Genomic DNA, 14,568 nt, shown 5'->3' with positions numbered 1-14,568 from the left:
CACAACTGTTTAACTGGTTAACAGCAACTGTTTAGCATGAGAATACTCAAACTTTCGTATTCGGTTTGAATTACTTAACCACAATGTAATTGACACGAATTTAACAAAAGCATTAGTAAGACAGAATTTTAGTCTGTTAGCTTGCTTCAAATAAACTTAGTGCTATCTTAGCATAATGTGTAATATAAGGTAGGCAGAGCTAAAATAAACATCGTTCATTTAATAGTTTCTGATTTTCCTTGTGCTCTGTTTTACATTTCAGGACTCATACTTCACAAGAGTGTGTATGTGTTTAGTTTTAATTATGAGTTTACTGGGAATTTGCAAAGAAATATTTCAGCTCATTCAGCAGGTAAATATATACAGAAATAAATTTATAAAATCAATTACAGTGTGCATGGCACTTTATATGATATTAAAATACATCTGACTTTTTTCTAATTACAAGGGAAATATGATTTATTCCTGCAAATAAGATTAAAAATGAGAAGAATACTTAAATAGATGTTATTTAATTCAGTCTCTTAATGATGAATGACTTGTAAATATGTGTCTGTCTCTCTTAAATCCTAGAAATTGAAATATTTGTTGGATTACTCCAATCTATTGGACTGGACAATTTATAGTACAAGCATAATTTTCGTGTCTTCTTTATTTATTAACACACCAGCTCATTTGCAGTGGGAATGTGGAGCAATTGCTGTATACTTGTCTTGGATGAACTTCTTGCTTTATCTTCAGCGGTAACAATTATTTAATTGCTTTGTGATAAATAATTTCAATATTTCCAGATAGTTTAGTAGTTTACATACCTGAGAACATAATTGATTGTGTTAGTCCTATTGTATATTTATTTAAGCTATGCAAGTGTCTAGATTAGGATCTAATGAGGAGTATTTCTTTTTACCTGATAAACTGTAATTTTCGGTGTTTTATATGTAAAGAATCACAGTGTGTTATGATGAATAGAAAAGAAATAACAAGAAGTATTTTGATGTTAAGTAATTGTGTATTTCTTTTAAAGAATGTCTTGAATTTCACTTAAGAAAAAAAAAAAAATCAAACAAAAGGTCATTGACTTCCCCTTCCCCAAATAAATACTGCTACAAAAGGATGTAAATCACAGGTGGCAGAAGGAGAACAGACTATAGTTACATAACTTAAGTGAAGATAATTTCTCTTAGCAGTTGTCTATATCATAATGCTCTATAAAAGTATCACAACAGATGAAATCGTGTTGTAAGTTGACATTGACTCTATTTGTTGATTAATTTCTATAGAATTTCACTGTAGCTGAAACATTTTAAGGATAAGGTTTGTCAGTAAAAGCAGTGTCAGAGATATTATCTCCCTATGACATTGCATTTGTTGACAAACGTTGTACACGTGTCTGAGCTTAGATAACTAACGAATGGGCTTGTCCTCTGTCCTTTGCTGTGTTCTATGCACAAAATGATATTGAACATAAGCAGTAAAAATTAAATTCCTTGAGTATTCAGCCTTTTTTCTTATGGTAGATTAAATATTATCCTTCCCTGTGTATTATTCATTTGTTTGTAGACTGTACAGTTACTGTATGCTTAATTTTTCTGAGTCAGGCCATCTGTTCTCAAAGCAGTGTTGGCTATTGATTATTGGTTTCAGTAGAACTGTAGCAAATAAAAACAAATTTATTTATATTAAGATTAGGTTTACTTTACTTTCAGCTTATATTTTAGGGGGGGGAAACCTTGTGCTACTGTTTTAGTGTAACACAGTCATCTGGTCCCTGAGTCTGGCACAAAACATAAATTCCTGAGTTCAGGTTTGGGGGAAAAACTAGATTAGTCTGCTTTGTGACAACGTGTGTTCTGAGATTTGGTTGCTGTGTAGGCCTGGAATGGGGTGAGCTTGTCAGAGGACAGGCTGTTGAAAACACAATGACTTTTAATAGTGCTCTAACTTCAGTATTTATTTTTTCTTATATTTTTGGTTCACTTATTGCCTAGATTTGAAAATTATGGCATTTACGTTGTGATGTTCTGGGAAATTCTGAGGACTTTGATTCGGATCGCGGTCGTTTTCTTTTTCCTGATATTGGCCTTTGGACTGAGTTTCTTTGTCCTTTTGGGTTCTCAGGTTAGTTGAGTACCATTATGATTTCTTTATCATTTTGGATGTTGCCTTTGAATAAAGAATTTCCAAAATTACTTACAAATTTCATAGTTTTGTGGGTTTTTATTAATTTCTCTATTTCTTCTTTTTCAGCAAACATACAGCACGCCACTGCTTTCTGTAATGAAAACATTTGCAATGATGCTGGGAGACATAAATTATCACGATGCATTCCTTGATCCATTACTGAGCAATGAATTGCCATATCCGTTCCTGAGTTACACAGTTCTGATTATATTTACTTTGCTTATTCCAATCCTTCTTATGAACTTGCTAGTAAGTAAACTGCCTCTTGATATACAGAAGTGGTTAAGTGTGTGTGTGTGTATACACACTTGTACACAGTTTTGACATATAGAATTACTTCAGTAATCATGTGTAACATTCATTCATGGTGTAACAAATAAATATTTTTAGTGACATCAAGTTGCCTTTCCCTTAATTGTTGCAGGGTTATCCTGTAAAATTTCAGATATGTACGATTAAGTAACTGATGAAATTTGCTGAGCTGCAAGAAGGTCTTCTCTATTTCTTGTGTTTGGCTCTAGAATAGGCAGGAGCATGGCCTTCTCTCTCTGTAAGGAGTAAAAAACAAACAAACAAACAAAAAAAACAACAAAAAAGCTTCTGCGTATATGAAGAGTGCATAAATATCAGAAGAAACTGTTTTTCTTCTTTGCTGAGGCATAGTCCCTCTGGTCTCTGCTACACTCTGACTTTACACTGACACTGGAAGAAACGTAAGAGCTAGGGATTAGGGATATAGTATGCACAAAGGAGTTATGTTTCCAGATTCAAGTGCAACAAGTTGAACTTTAAATTGTGTTTAAATGTAACAATTACAATTGAAAGCACAGATCAGATTATTTAAAAAAAAAAGAAAAAAAAAAAAAACACCCACAATAAAAATGTTTCTTGTATCTTTGATCCTGTGCTGTATTTTTAGATTGGTTTGGCTGTTGGGGACATAGCTGAAGTGCAAAAATATGCTGCCCTCAAAAGGATTGCAATGCAGGTAAGTAGAAACACATGGAAACACAACTGTAGGAATTATCGCTGCTAGAAAACCATCCAAATAATTAAGTAATTTATCACCCTCATCATTAACTAACAATTTAGCATCTCTGTAAAGCAAAGTTGAATACGGGCATTCTATCCTAACCCTTATTTTCAGTTGTCTGCATTTGTGTACTGAGAAGATAATTTGCAATGCCAGGTATAACTAAGGAACTTAGTAATATTTATAAATGTATTTAGATACCTTAATATATATTAAAGACTTAACAGAAGTGAAGTAGAAGTATAAGGGCAGTTCTTATGACAATTAATGCTTTCCACTTGTTGAGGTATTTTGTTGCCAAGAGAGAAGAAGAGGGAAAAGTGGTATCTTGCAACTTCAGATCTTTATTGAGCGTGTAACCTTTTGTGTGTTTTTTTCTGTAACAGTCTGCAGTAGGCTTATACTGGATATCCTTTTTTTTTTTTTTTTTAATAAATGTCTATGTTCAGTATTTCTGTAGCATTTTTAATAGACATACATGCTTAGTATTTCTGTAGCAATGCGAGAATAAATGGAAAGTTAGCATCTCCTGAGAAGACACTCATATAACACACTTGCGCTGCTCGCAGGAGTATTTTCCTTACAATGATTCCTCTGCCTTCTTAATCTGGACTTGCTCTGTCATAACCTAGGAAAAGGGAATAGGACAGTTAAAGGGAAAGATCACCCTCATTATTGTTTAGTCTCAAAATCTTTGGCTATGAAGTATTCAGGCTTTGAACCTTTCCGTAATCTATACTGCAAGCCACAGAGTAATGAAATGTTCCAGTCACAGTAAACTCAGTTACACAAGAGTTTACTCAGATCTAAAACTATTTCAGTTTTAAGAGTGCATAGCTGTGTGGAATAATCAACTCTACGAAAAACTATATACTGCTTTGACTACATGGTATTCTAGTGTCTGGACTACGTGGATCAAATATTATACCATAGAGTGCTGTGTACATATCCTCTGAGACGTGATGCTTGGTGATTTGAATATACTAACATAATGGTCGTTTTCATGTTATAATGTGTCCCTATCTTAAAAGAATATATATTATTCTAAATGCAAAATAATGTTTAGGTTAATCTTCACACAAACTTAGAGAAGAAGCTGCCATTTTGGTTCCTAAGTCGAGTGGACCAGGAATCAATCACAGTCTATCCTAACAGACCACGATACTGTGGATTTATGGTAAGGTTGTGAATAGTTGACTCTAGATTTTGTACTAAAATGTGGTATGATTAACTTAGATCATTAATTGGATCGTTAATTGATATCAATGATAGCATGACTATCTGATGTTAAAGTGGCAGATCAGTTTGAGTGCAGCCTAATTTATTCAGCTATAATTAGTGCTTTGAATTCTCAGTGATAGGTGATGTTATTGGTCAAGAGAAGGTACAGAAGTTATTCAGACTGAAAATGTAAGTACTCGCTTCTGTTTTCTTTATATCTATTTGTCTACTTTTAATTCCATCTGTTGTTGGTAGACTGAATTTTCTGATTAAGCATATTTGGCAATGGGAATGTTTAGTATTCTAAAACTAACTTTATACCTGAAACTACTTTTAGCCTTAAGAACGTATTGGGGCTGGTACTGTTTACCCATTTAGGGTTATATATCTGTTTTCAGATTACAGTACTTTATTTCATTTTGATACCATGTTTTATTTAGAGTGTATTCCAGTATTGCTTTGGGTGTGAGGACTCTACCACAGATGCACAGAGCACTGATACAACATTAGAATTGGAAGTTCTGAAGCAAAAATACAGGTATACGTTGTCTTATTACTGTAGCAGTCAGTAGAGCCCTGTATCACAAAGGTATTGCCGTTTTAAAATAGCATTCTAAAACTCAACGCTTAATCCGCAAAGTAAAACATAATGTATCAGTTGTCCTTAAATAAAGTTCACCGGTATGGTAACTTAATTTATATTCTGTAATGTATTTACTTTAGAAAGTGCTGAAGAAATATTCTTCTCCTATGGCAGAAAGAGGATGGGCTTGTTTTCCCGTTGGAGTGAACTATATTAATAATGAAAAAGCACACTCATTTCCAAATTAGAGGTTTGTGTATGGAAGTTTTCCAGAGTTATTCTAAACTCACAATTACTGTAATTCCAATTGGTTTGCAGATACACACAATCAGTAACTGACTCTGAAATGGTCAGATGGTAAATCTGCTTCAGATTGTTTCCCCAAAAAATGGATTGCTGTCCTGATTCTCCTCCAGACAAATCATCTGTTCTCTAGAGGCTAGGAAGAAATCCTCTGTAGTGTACATACCAATGTATATGTGCCAATATACCTCTAGGAGCACTTTCAGAAAAGCCTTCTGTGAACATGCAGCTAGGAAAATCTATTCTCTGCCCTGCCCCTTTCTATCACTCCTCCACAGAAAAAAACCCCAACATTTTCTAAAATTATTTTTGAATGAAATAACTTGTGGCTATTTCATTACAGAAAGTTGAATTTTCTTCTCTGAAAACTGTTTTACTGTGTTACCAGTATGTTTTTATTGTCAGCATTCAAAACAGCACTCAGTTCATGCTGAAGCTAGAGACAATCAGCACTGACTCAGTTTGTACTTCTGTTCGTTTTGTTTCAATTAATGCTAGTTAATTGCTGCACTGTTTTAATGCTTATGATACTTGCTTGATAACCACATAGAGAGAACTGTATTTAAGGAAGTCCCAAACTGCTTTTCATAGAGACCCTTTTCAATCACTGCGTATCTGTTTTTGTGCTGCAGTTTTGCAAGTCTAGACGTTCTGAAGAGCAGATTTTCAAAAAAGCCTGCTTTGTAATTTCATGAAGACTGGTTTCTGGACACATTTACTATTTCTTCCTTTTTTTCTTAAATGCCTGCTAACTGATGCTCTTTGTATGAATTGTACTTTGGGTAGCAGTTCTTTGGGTAGCACTGGAGAAATTCAAGGCCAGGTTGGATGGGGCCCTGGACAGACTGATCTAGTGAGTGGCAGCCCTGCTCACAGCTGGGGGTTGGAGCTCGATGGTCTTTAAGTCCCTTCCAAGCTAAGCCATTCTGTGATTCTAAAGAAATCAGTAAGTTAGTCCTGTATGCTGTTAAAGTAGTTGTGAAGTTCACCAGATGACTGTGAATGCTAAATTGTTGTTGCAAATCTGGTCCTTATTCCTTGCCAGACAACTTAAGTCAAAACTATGAAGGGAAATGTTTAGAACTTGACCTTATTTGAGAGTAGGTTGCTCTTATGTTAAATATGTAATAAGGTTTTTTTTCTCAAGAACCAGGAAATTGTTCTTTAATCTTATTTCTTAGAACCTGGAGAAGTAGCACAGTTGAAAAAATTAAATGTACTACAAACAAAATTCCTTGTTAGGAGAAGTTGAGCACAGTCAATATCTGTCCTTTGAAACCAAATGACAAAGCTTATTCTATTTTCAAATTGTTTCTTTTTCTTTTTTCTTCCTCTTAGGCTCAAAGATATATCGACGCTGTTGGAAAAGCAACACGACCTCATTAAACTGATTATACAAAAAATGGAGATAGTGTCAGAGGCTGAGGATGAAGACAGCAATGATTTATTTCAGCACAAGTTTAGGAAAAGGCAGTTAGAACATAGGAATAGTAAATGGGATACAGTGTTAAAAGCTGTTAAATCAAATGTGCCTAACCCATGCGCAGAAAAGAACAGCACCTTCTTGTAGACTTCTTGTGATACCGTGTTATATTAACATTTTGTTTTTCTTTAGGGTCAATTCTCTATGCCTGTGCATAATATCAGTGTGATACAGTATTTATTCAAGTAAGAAAACAAGGCCAGATCCAAAAAAGAATGTAGGTGCTCAAAGCAGTATTTAAGGAGATTTAAGATGCCTACATCTAAAACTGTGATCCTAAAAGAGGCTGACCAATCAGGAAAGTGCCTAACTCACCAGATGCCAACCTTGCTGTCCTTGCAGTTCTTGAGGCTTCTATCTAGGTCAGTTCCTGGATTTGGCCCTGATGCTCTTAGTCATCTGCTTAAAAATGTGGGTTTTTTTAATTGTTACCATTATTTTTTAGAACTTTCACAAGTTCAAACTGCAATTCATCAGATGTTTTAAGAGATCCAATGGGCTTTATGTAGGCTACAGCAGGGGTAAAGGACTAACTTGACTGATCCTTCGGAAACTTTGCTGAGTAAGAACTGCAGGATCAGACCTGAAAGATAAAAAAAAATAGATAAGATTACGAAGATGCAGTGTAGGATAAGAATAATTTCGTTTTCTGGATACCTACATGCAATTCTCAGAGGGATCATTTGAACTTGCATGCATATAGCAGTGGTAGAATGACATGCTGTATACTAGTAATTTGCCACTTACTGTCCTTATATCATAAGAACTGACTTTGTTTCTTTAATCTGCACTCTGGTTTTGTTGTTTGTTTGCTGGATGTTCAGTGCATTATGTAATATACAGTAACAGACCAAATGTGGAAATAAACATGAATTAAACTCTGTTCAAGTATCTGAATATATTTGTTTCAAAAACAGTGGTAATAAACTGGTTATGTCTGTATATGGTAACAGTGTTCTGTGATTTGCTTTTGAATTCAGACAACTTCTTTAACAGTTTTAATATATATTCTCCATTTAAGGAACAGTTATGATTCTGGTTTATTTTAAAGCAAGGCAGCTACCAGAAATCGGTTCACAGCGTACAAAACTTCCTTAAGAACGCCGGGAAGACGTGCTGCTGATTAGTAAAACTTGAGCCTTCAAATTTCTATGGATGATAGTCTTTTCAGAAGGAAAAATTATTTCTCATCCAACTGCCTTATGCCATCTTTAAGACTTTGTATTCTTACATGGTAAAACAGTGATAGAGAGAGATTATGACTGTTTTTGCCTGTTATTCTGCTGTTACTAAGGTGAGCTATAGCGCATCTGCAGCTTTTTCTGACAGTTGCAGAGCTGCTGGAACAAATCTAGAGGAGGGCCAAAAAGATAACCGGAGAGCTGGAGAGCACCTCTCCAATGAAGAAAGGTTAAGGGAACTGGGCTTGTTTAGCTTGGAGAAAAGAAGGCTCCGGGGAGACCTCACTGTGACCTTCCAATACTTGAAGGAAGCATGGAAACAGGAGGGGGAATGGCTGTTTAAAAGGGTGGATAGTGACAGGTGAAGGGGGAATGGCTTTAAACTGAGACAGGGGAGGTTTAGATATTAGGATGAAGTTTTTCGCACAGGGTGGTGACACACTGGAGCAGGTTGCCCAAGGAAGTTGTGATGCCCCATCCCTGGAGGCATTCAAGGCCAGGCTGGATGTGGCTCTGGGCAGCCTGGGCTGGTGGTTGGCGACCCTGCACATAGCAGGGGGTTGAAACTCGATGATCATTGTGGTCCTCTTCAATCCAGGCTGTTATAAGATTGTATGAAATGTCCAGGTCCTCAGGATAAAGCTCAACTAGGAAAATATTAAGCTAACACTAGATGGCAGTAAGTGATAAGATTTTTGAATAAGTAAATTGAGCCTAAGTACTTAGTTTTAAGTTAAAAGAGTCAACAGTGTGGTTACAAAAGAAGCAAAATAGTCATCATTCATAGTTTTGAGGTTTGAGCCTTTCAAGCCTCTAAGCAGAACTCTGATGTGTTTATACTCAGCAGACTCTCAGGGCAGGGTTTTAATCTGTTCTATCTTTCAGCTTACAATTCGAGAAATGGTTTTGTTTTTAATTTAACAGGCTTTGCTACTTTCATTCATTTAGCAGCTCTTACAGTGGAAAATATGGATAACCGTATCCATCTTTCCCATGTGCATGTCCAAAGCTGACCCTGAAAATACTGCATAGTTTGTCTGCATAGAGGACGATTTGATGTTGGAAGTTAAGGTTCTATGCATCTCTGAGTGATTTTAGTTCATTTACTGTGACTTAGCCATAGCAGGCTTGCCTCCTTTTGAATAGGTATTGGGATCTATTGATGTATTATTTTAGGTGTTTCTCTTGGTTTTAGTATGCACTCTCAGACTGACATGGCCATCAGAATAGTGTGGCAGAGGAATAATCTTTTCCATTGTGGTGATAGAGGACTAAGCAAACCCAGGGCGGTACAAAATCTCACAGTGGTTGGGATCCATACAGCACCTGCTAATTCAGCCATCCTTGGGTTCCTGGAGAGCAGGGCTCTCTTTGTCCTGCAGAGAAACAAAATTAGCTCAAAATTAGCATCAGAATTTAAAAAAGGTATTTGCTACAGATGCAGATTTATGGCCTGGCCTTTAGGTTTCATGAAGGAGCAGTTCACAGCAGATACAACAGAGGATAGAAAACAGTTTAATCACCAGTACGTTAACAGATGTGTAAACATACAACAATTTTGGCCAGTAGATTTTATATGCAGAAGTGAATGTGTCTGAAGACTGTGACTGGTGTTGATGTGTCTCTGATCTTTATCACCCGCTTCCATTTAATGAATATTAATAATGCTTGATGCTAACAGATCTGCGGCATGTACTTGAACGTATGTAACTCATCTTTTACTTCACTGATTTCTTTCAAATTATTTTTCATTTTCACCACTTCAGAATCCTAGCAGTCTTTCTTAAAATATCCAAACACCAGAAGGGTTTCCATGATTGCACTGTGGCAAATTGAAGAGGAAGTTAAACCAGGCAATGTGCAATCAGTGTTGGAATTGTTAATCCACACAGAAAAGCTGCCTGCTGTTCATGCCCATTACAGAGGGCTCTGGAGGCATAAGTAGGTACCATTTCTCTCTCTCATAGCTGTATATCAAGTGTTTCTGATAGTGAGGGTAAATAGTGCAGTTCATTTCCCACTGCTCAGCAGCACTGGCAGTGTATTCTCCTCAAAGAGAATGACAACACGGGTCAGACAATGGCACCATCTGCTTCCACCAAAACCAGTCTGGGGCATATTTTAAGGAGTTCTTCCTGGGAGGATAGGTTTGTGCCAAAGGTCACCAACTGGGACAAGAAATCCTTGCCATTAATGTATGATTTTGCAGTCTGAAACAAATCGGCAGTCCCATGCAATATCAGTGGCAGAAACCAGAAGTCCAGGGCCCTGGTTTTATAATGAAAGCATCAGGCCCACCCGACACCATATGTGAATAAAATCTGTTGGAGCAATGAAATCCTTCCTTACAAGGGAACCTGAGAATTCTCTGACAAGAGGATTTAAAATGGATTAGAGAGAGACTGTTTTAGGACAGGAAAACCCAGAAGGTAGAAAACAACCTCCTTCAAACTGTTCAGAGAGCATACTCATGTCCTTCGTGTGATCTACTGCTAATGGGACAAAGACAGACCACCATCATTTGGGGTTAGTCTGTGCAGGGCCATAAAGATGCTGACATCTTTCTGGTTTAGAAAGGAAAGAGCTTGGAAATGCAGCCAAGGCAAAGCCATGATAATCAAGAGAGAAAATGCTGTGGACACTTAAACAAGTAGCTCAGAAGGGGAGTTATATTGTAATGGTAATGCTTGGTTTAATAATCAAGATGAAAGAGGGAAACAATAGAAGTGAATGAGAAATAATGCATTTTGTATGAAAACTGAGTATTCTGCTTTAGAAAGCAGAACAAAACTTAAAGCCATTCATTTCAGAAATTAATAATAATATTGTTAATATTTATTTACCCGTAAAGGTGACTGCAGTATGAAAAGGAAACTGGGGAACTGACAAGAGGGCAAGAAATAAAGGAGAGAAAGTGGGAGCAGCATGGACCTTGGTAATCTAAGAACTGAGTGCTCCAAGAGGCTGCGTGCCCAGACTGAGCACAATAGCAGTGCTCAAGGAACATCAAAATCAGCTGCACTTCACCGTGTGACATCGAGGACAGGTAGAGTTAAGATCACTTAAAGTTTTAAACCATGAAGCACGCTTCTCAGTTCAGTCTTAATGACAATGCCAAGAGCTGGCACTGCCTGCTGGTGTGATATAGAAAGGAAGCAAGGAAGCAATGATGTGATAAATGGGCATCATGGACTGTGGGGTGATTTCTTCTTGCTTGAGCCAACTTATTTCCTTCCAATTCAGATTTTAATGTTTCTTGGCATGTTATCCCCATACCCATGATAATTACAGTTGTATTAAATGGCTGTAAGTAATCACGGTAAAAATTACCACTGTAGCTGTTGCTGTGTCACGGAGAAAAGAGCCTGTATTATGAAGTGTTTGATCCAGCTCTTTTCAGACAGAAGGCAGCATCCATGCATGTGCGTGAAGAACTGGTGGATTCACCTCAATGTGGTGAAGGGATTCTCAGTGCAAAGGGTAGCTGCTCTCTCCTAGACTGAAACAGTTTGTGAAAAAAAGGTATTGGGCATTTAAGAACACAAAGAAATTAATTTCCATTAGCACTGATCAGCCTAGTTTCTGACACTAGGGCAGTGCTCCCTCAGAAACATTCCTTGCTCTGAGCCCAGTGCCATATATTGAGCCTCTTTCCCCACTGCACTCATGGCCGGAATGCTGCCTCCAACCATCCTCAGTGCCCATCTCAGTGCTAAGCTGTGAGAGCAAAGGTGGTAAACAAGATTGGGTAGGGCTTTTAAGCATCCCCAAGATTCCAAGAAGTCATCAAAACAATCAAATTCCAAAATCAGAAAAAATAGGCAGAGCTAGATTAATGTTTTCATGTTGGATAGAGTTCTCAGTGAAGGTACTGCTAGCCTTACCCTGAAAGCAAGGTATCTGCAGGCAACAGTTTAATATGTATTATATTTTGGGTAAAAGTTGGGAAGCCGAGAGATCTTACCGTCCAGAACCTCAGTTTACTCCAATAGGATCTTGCTCTCATGTGCCTTGGTGATGACAGAAACACAGTATTTCAGCTCTTTAGTATGATGACTCCACTGCAGTAACAGGAATGGATGAGAAGCAGCTTTGGTTCTGCGGAATGTCTGAGTTCCCTCTGGTCTATTCCACTACAGAATCACTGCACCAGGGTGTTACACATAGAATCTAAATAGAAGATTCCCTCTGCAAAACAAACAAATAAAAAATAAATTAAGAGTTTGCAGGTTTAAGACAGGTATTGCTGGGAGCATTATGAAGAGGAACAAAGAAGAAATATTTGTTCTAGTCAAACGCATTATTGTTATCCATCCAAGCTCATTTCTCACATTTATTATGACACATATGGGATGCAAACTACTTAGAGAAGAAGATAGATATGTGGATACTGTTCCTTCATCCTAAAAGATAAGAATAAAATCATTGCCTTCTAAACGTTCAATCAGCTCAGAGATGTTTGGTTACCATCGTGATCAGCCTCTACCAAAAGGCAAGTACTAACAAACTGCAGCCATTACTCTCTAGTACATGAACTTGTAAATATCGTTACTAATTGTTGATAGGGAATGTAACTTTTAGTGTAGAAAGAGAAATGTACCATGGTTCGAGTGCTCTGACCAGTCTTCAAGGGCTCATTAGGCTCTTTTTTACAGGTTGGCCTCACTTCACTTTGTTTACAGTCAAGTTAAGGACTGGTCTAGTAGTTCTGCCTGTTGTCTGTTCAGAAGGTAGTTTTGTCTGTCCTTCAGCACAAGACCTTGGTTTTTCCAAAGCAAGGAAAGGCTGATTACTGACAATTAGAGAAAAGTTAAAATAGACAACTGGAGTAAGTATGGAATATGTGAAGTAAGCCCATGGCCAACAGTCCTTGTCAAATGAAATGCTCTTTAACAAAATGCGTACCTGGAAGAAGATATGTCCTCAGGACAATACTGTTATATTCAGCAGAAGAGACATCTTGGCCTGATAGAATTGCCTAAGGGTTGGATCCTTGCTCTGGCACTGTGCAAGAATCAAGCTCTCTATGAGATGCCTCTGTTTCATTCAGTCAAAAAGCAAACTAGCTCACTGCTGGAGGAAACAGAGGATACTTCTTCAAGATAAGCAAAAGGATTTGTTACTGTAAGCATATCTGAACTTCTGATGGTAGTAACACCTTGCACACATAATGAAATAATGTCAATCTTTTAATTACATGCATTACATATAATATATCCGTAATTTATCTATCATATATGGGTGAGAGTGTGAATGTCAGCCCTCTCCATCAAATGTTCATAGGAAATGCTCTGGGCAGGTGTACCTTGTTTGGTTTTGAGAGGAGTCTGACATTTCAAATCCATATTTCTTGGAAATCTGATCTAAGTTAGGGCATCGACTTTCTCTTCCTTGAGAAAGCCTGTTGATATTCCTATAAAACATGCACTACTTTGTGAAGAATTTTCACAAAGGAAAAAATAGGGAGTTGTGCATTACCTCAGCCTTTAGGTTCAACCCAAGAAGCTCTGCTAATTAATAGAGATGGGCTGATTTCATTTCATGGCAGACTGTTCCCTAGCTAGATATTGTAAGTCCACCTAAAAAAAATCTCCAGTATTTCATTTTTCTTAATTAATAGATTAAACTAGCCAAAGGATTTCAGCCACTTTTCATTCCTTCTTCTATGAAAGAAATAAATGATATTTTGTTTTGATATATTCTCTGTTATTTTTTAAACTAGAAATACTTTCCTATTTTCTTTTAAAATAAAAAGGAAAGAAATACTGGGGGTGTAAAAATACATGCTACAGTTGTGACAGATGAAAAAGAAAGAAATGACCACAATCGGAGAGAGGCTGCAACCCAACCTCCTGCCCTCCAGGTAGGATAGGTCTTGAGGTGGGAGGGCTGAAGGCATTTTGAAGGCTGGGCTGTAATAAGTGGTTGGAGAATGGAAGAAAGTGTTTCCCACAGAGAGCAGTTACAGGAAGGTAAAGAGGGAATTTGTGTTTCTAAATGCTGTAAGAGGATCTCAGAAAGTGAAGGTGACTGATAGCTGTGGCCTGAAGTTGGGAAGTCTCTCCTAAGCTCCTGGTGTTCATTTGTACCTTATTCCAAACCCAAATGTTTCTTTCCTACAGATCTTATCTGCCTTCACAGCAGCTGTGAAGTGGATTTGGGATGTCTTCTTCACCTGAGAGCAGTCATGGTACCAACAACACCACAGGGAACAATAAGGCATAGGCTGGCACAGGGGCTTCCTTGTGGGTATGTAAAATGGGTTTCTACGGATAGCATAGGCGAGTGAACACGCACTGTTAAATTTACTATTTTCTCAACTGTGTGGCCTACAGATGCATCAAGATCAACATGGTGTTAGTGAACATTAAGTCAAGGAAAACGAGGTGCTGAATAGCAAAGGGTCCAATGCAAATATAAAGGTTAATTGACCTACCCTAGCACTGTGGCAGCTAGCTTAGAGGGCACTCATCACATCTGGGCTTGGGCAGCAAAGTTTTCAGTGCCAGAAAACTCCTTCGGTTTGGCTGGTGAAAGTGAAGGCAAGGGGTACTAGAGAATTTAGGATGGAGCACAACAGTCC

The 14,568-nt window shown here is 37.4% G+C and overlaps 1 protein-coding gene across 2 annotated transcripts in view; it reads left to right on the top strand.

Annotated features, from left to right (window-relative positions):
* Positions 1-7,728, top strand: part of TRPA1 (transient receptor potential cation channel subfamily A member 1) — a 33,889-nt gene extending 26,161 nt beyond the window's left edge. The window contains exons 20-27 of one of the 2 annotated variants that reach the window (XM_052704893.1): positions 263-352; positions 574-743; positions 1,989-2,118; positions 2,248-2,430; positions 3,101-3,169; positions 4,281-4,391; positions 4,876-4,973; positions 6,660-7,728. In XM_052704893.1, coding sequence (XP_052560853.1) covers positions 263-352; positions 574-743; positions 1,989-2,118; positions 2,248-2,430; positions 3,101-3,169; positions 4,281-4,391; positions 4,876-4,973; positions 6,660-6,891 — 1,083 coding nt within the window. In that variant the 3' untranslated portion in view covers positions 6,892-7,728. Of the gene's footprint in view, positions 1-262; positions 353-573; positions 744-1,988; positions 2,119-2,247; positions 2,431-3,100; positions 3,170-4,280; positions 4,625-4,875; positions 4,974-6,659 lie in introns of those variants that run through there. The other variant, XR_008211475.1, reaches the window with a different exon arrangement.
* Positions 7,729-14,568: the final 6,840 nt, after the last annotated feature.

This window comes from Tympanuchus pallidicinctus, unplaced genomic scaffold (genome assembly GCF_026119805.1).
Source record: "Tympanuchus pallidicinctus isolate F22 unplaced genomic scaffold, pur_lepc_1.0 scaffold5, whole genome shotgun sequence".
Lineage (NCBI taxonomy): Eukaryota > Metazoa > Chordata > Aves > Galliformes > Phasianidae > Tympanuchus > Tympanuchus pallidicinctus.
This window is presented reverse-complemented; position numbering and strand designations above follow the sequence as displayed.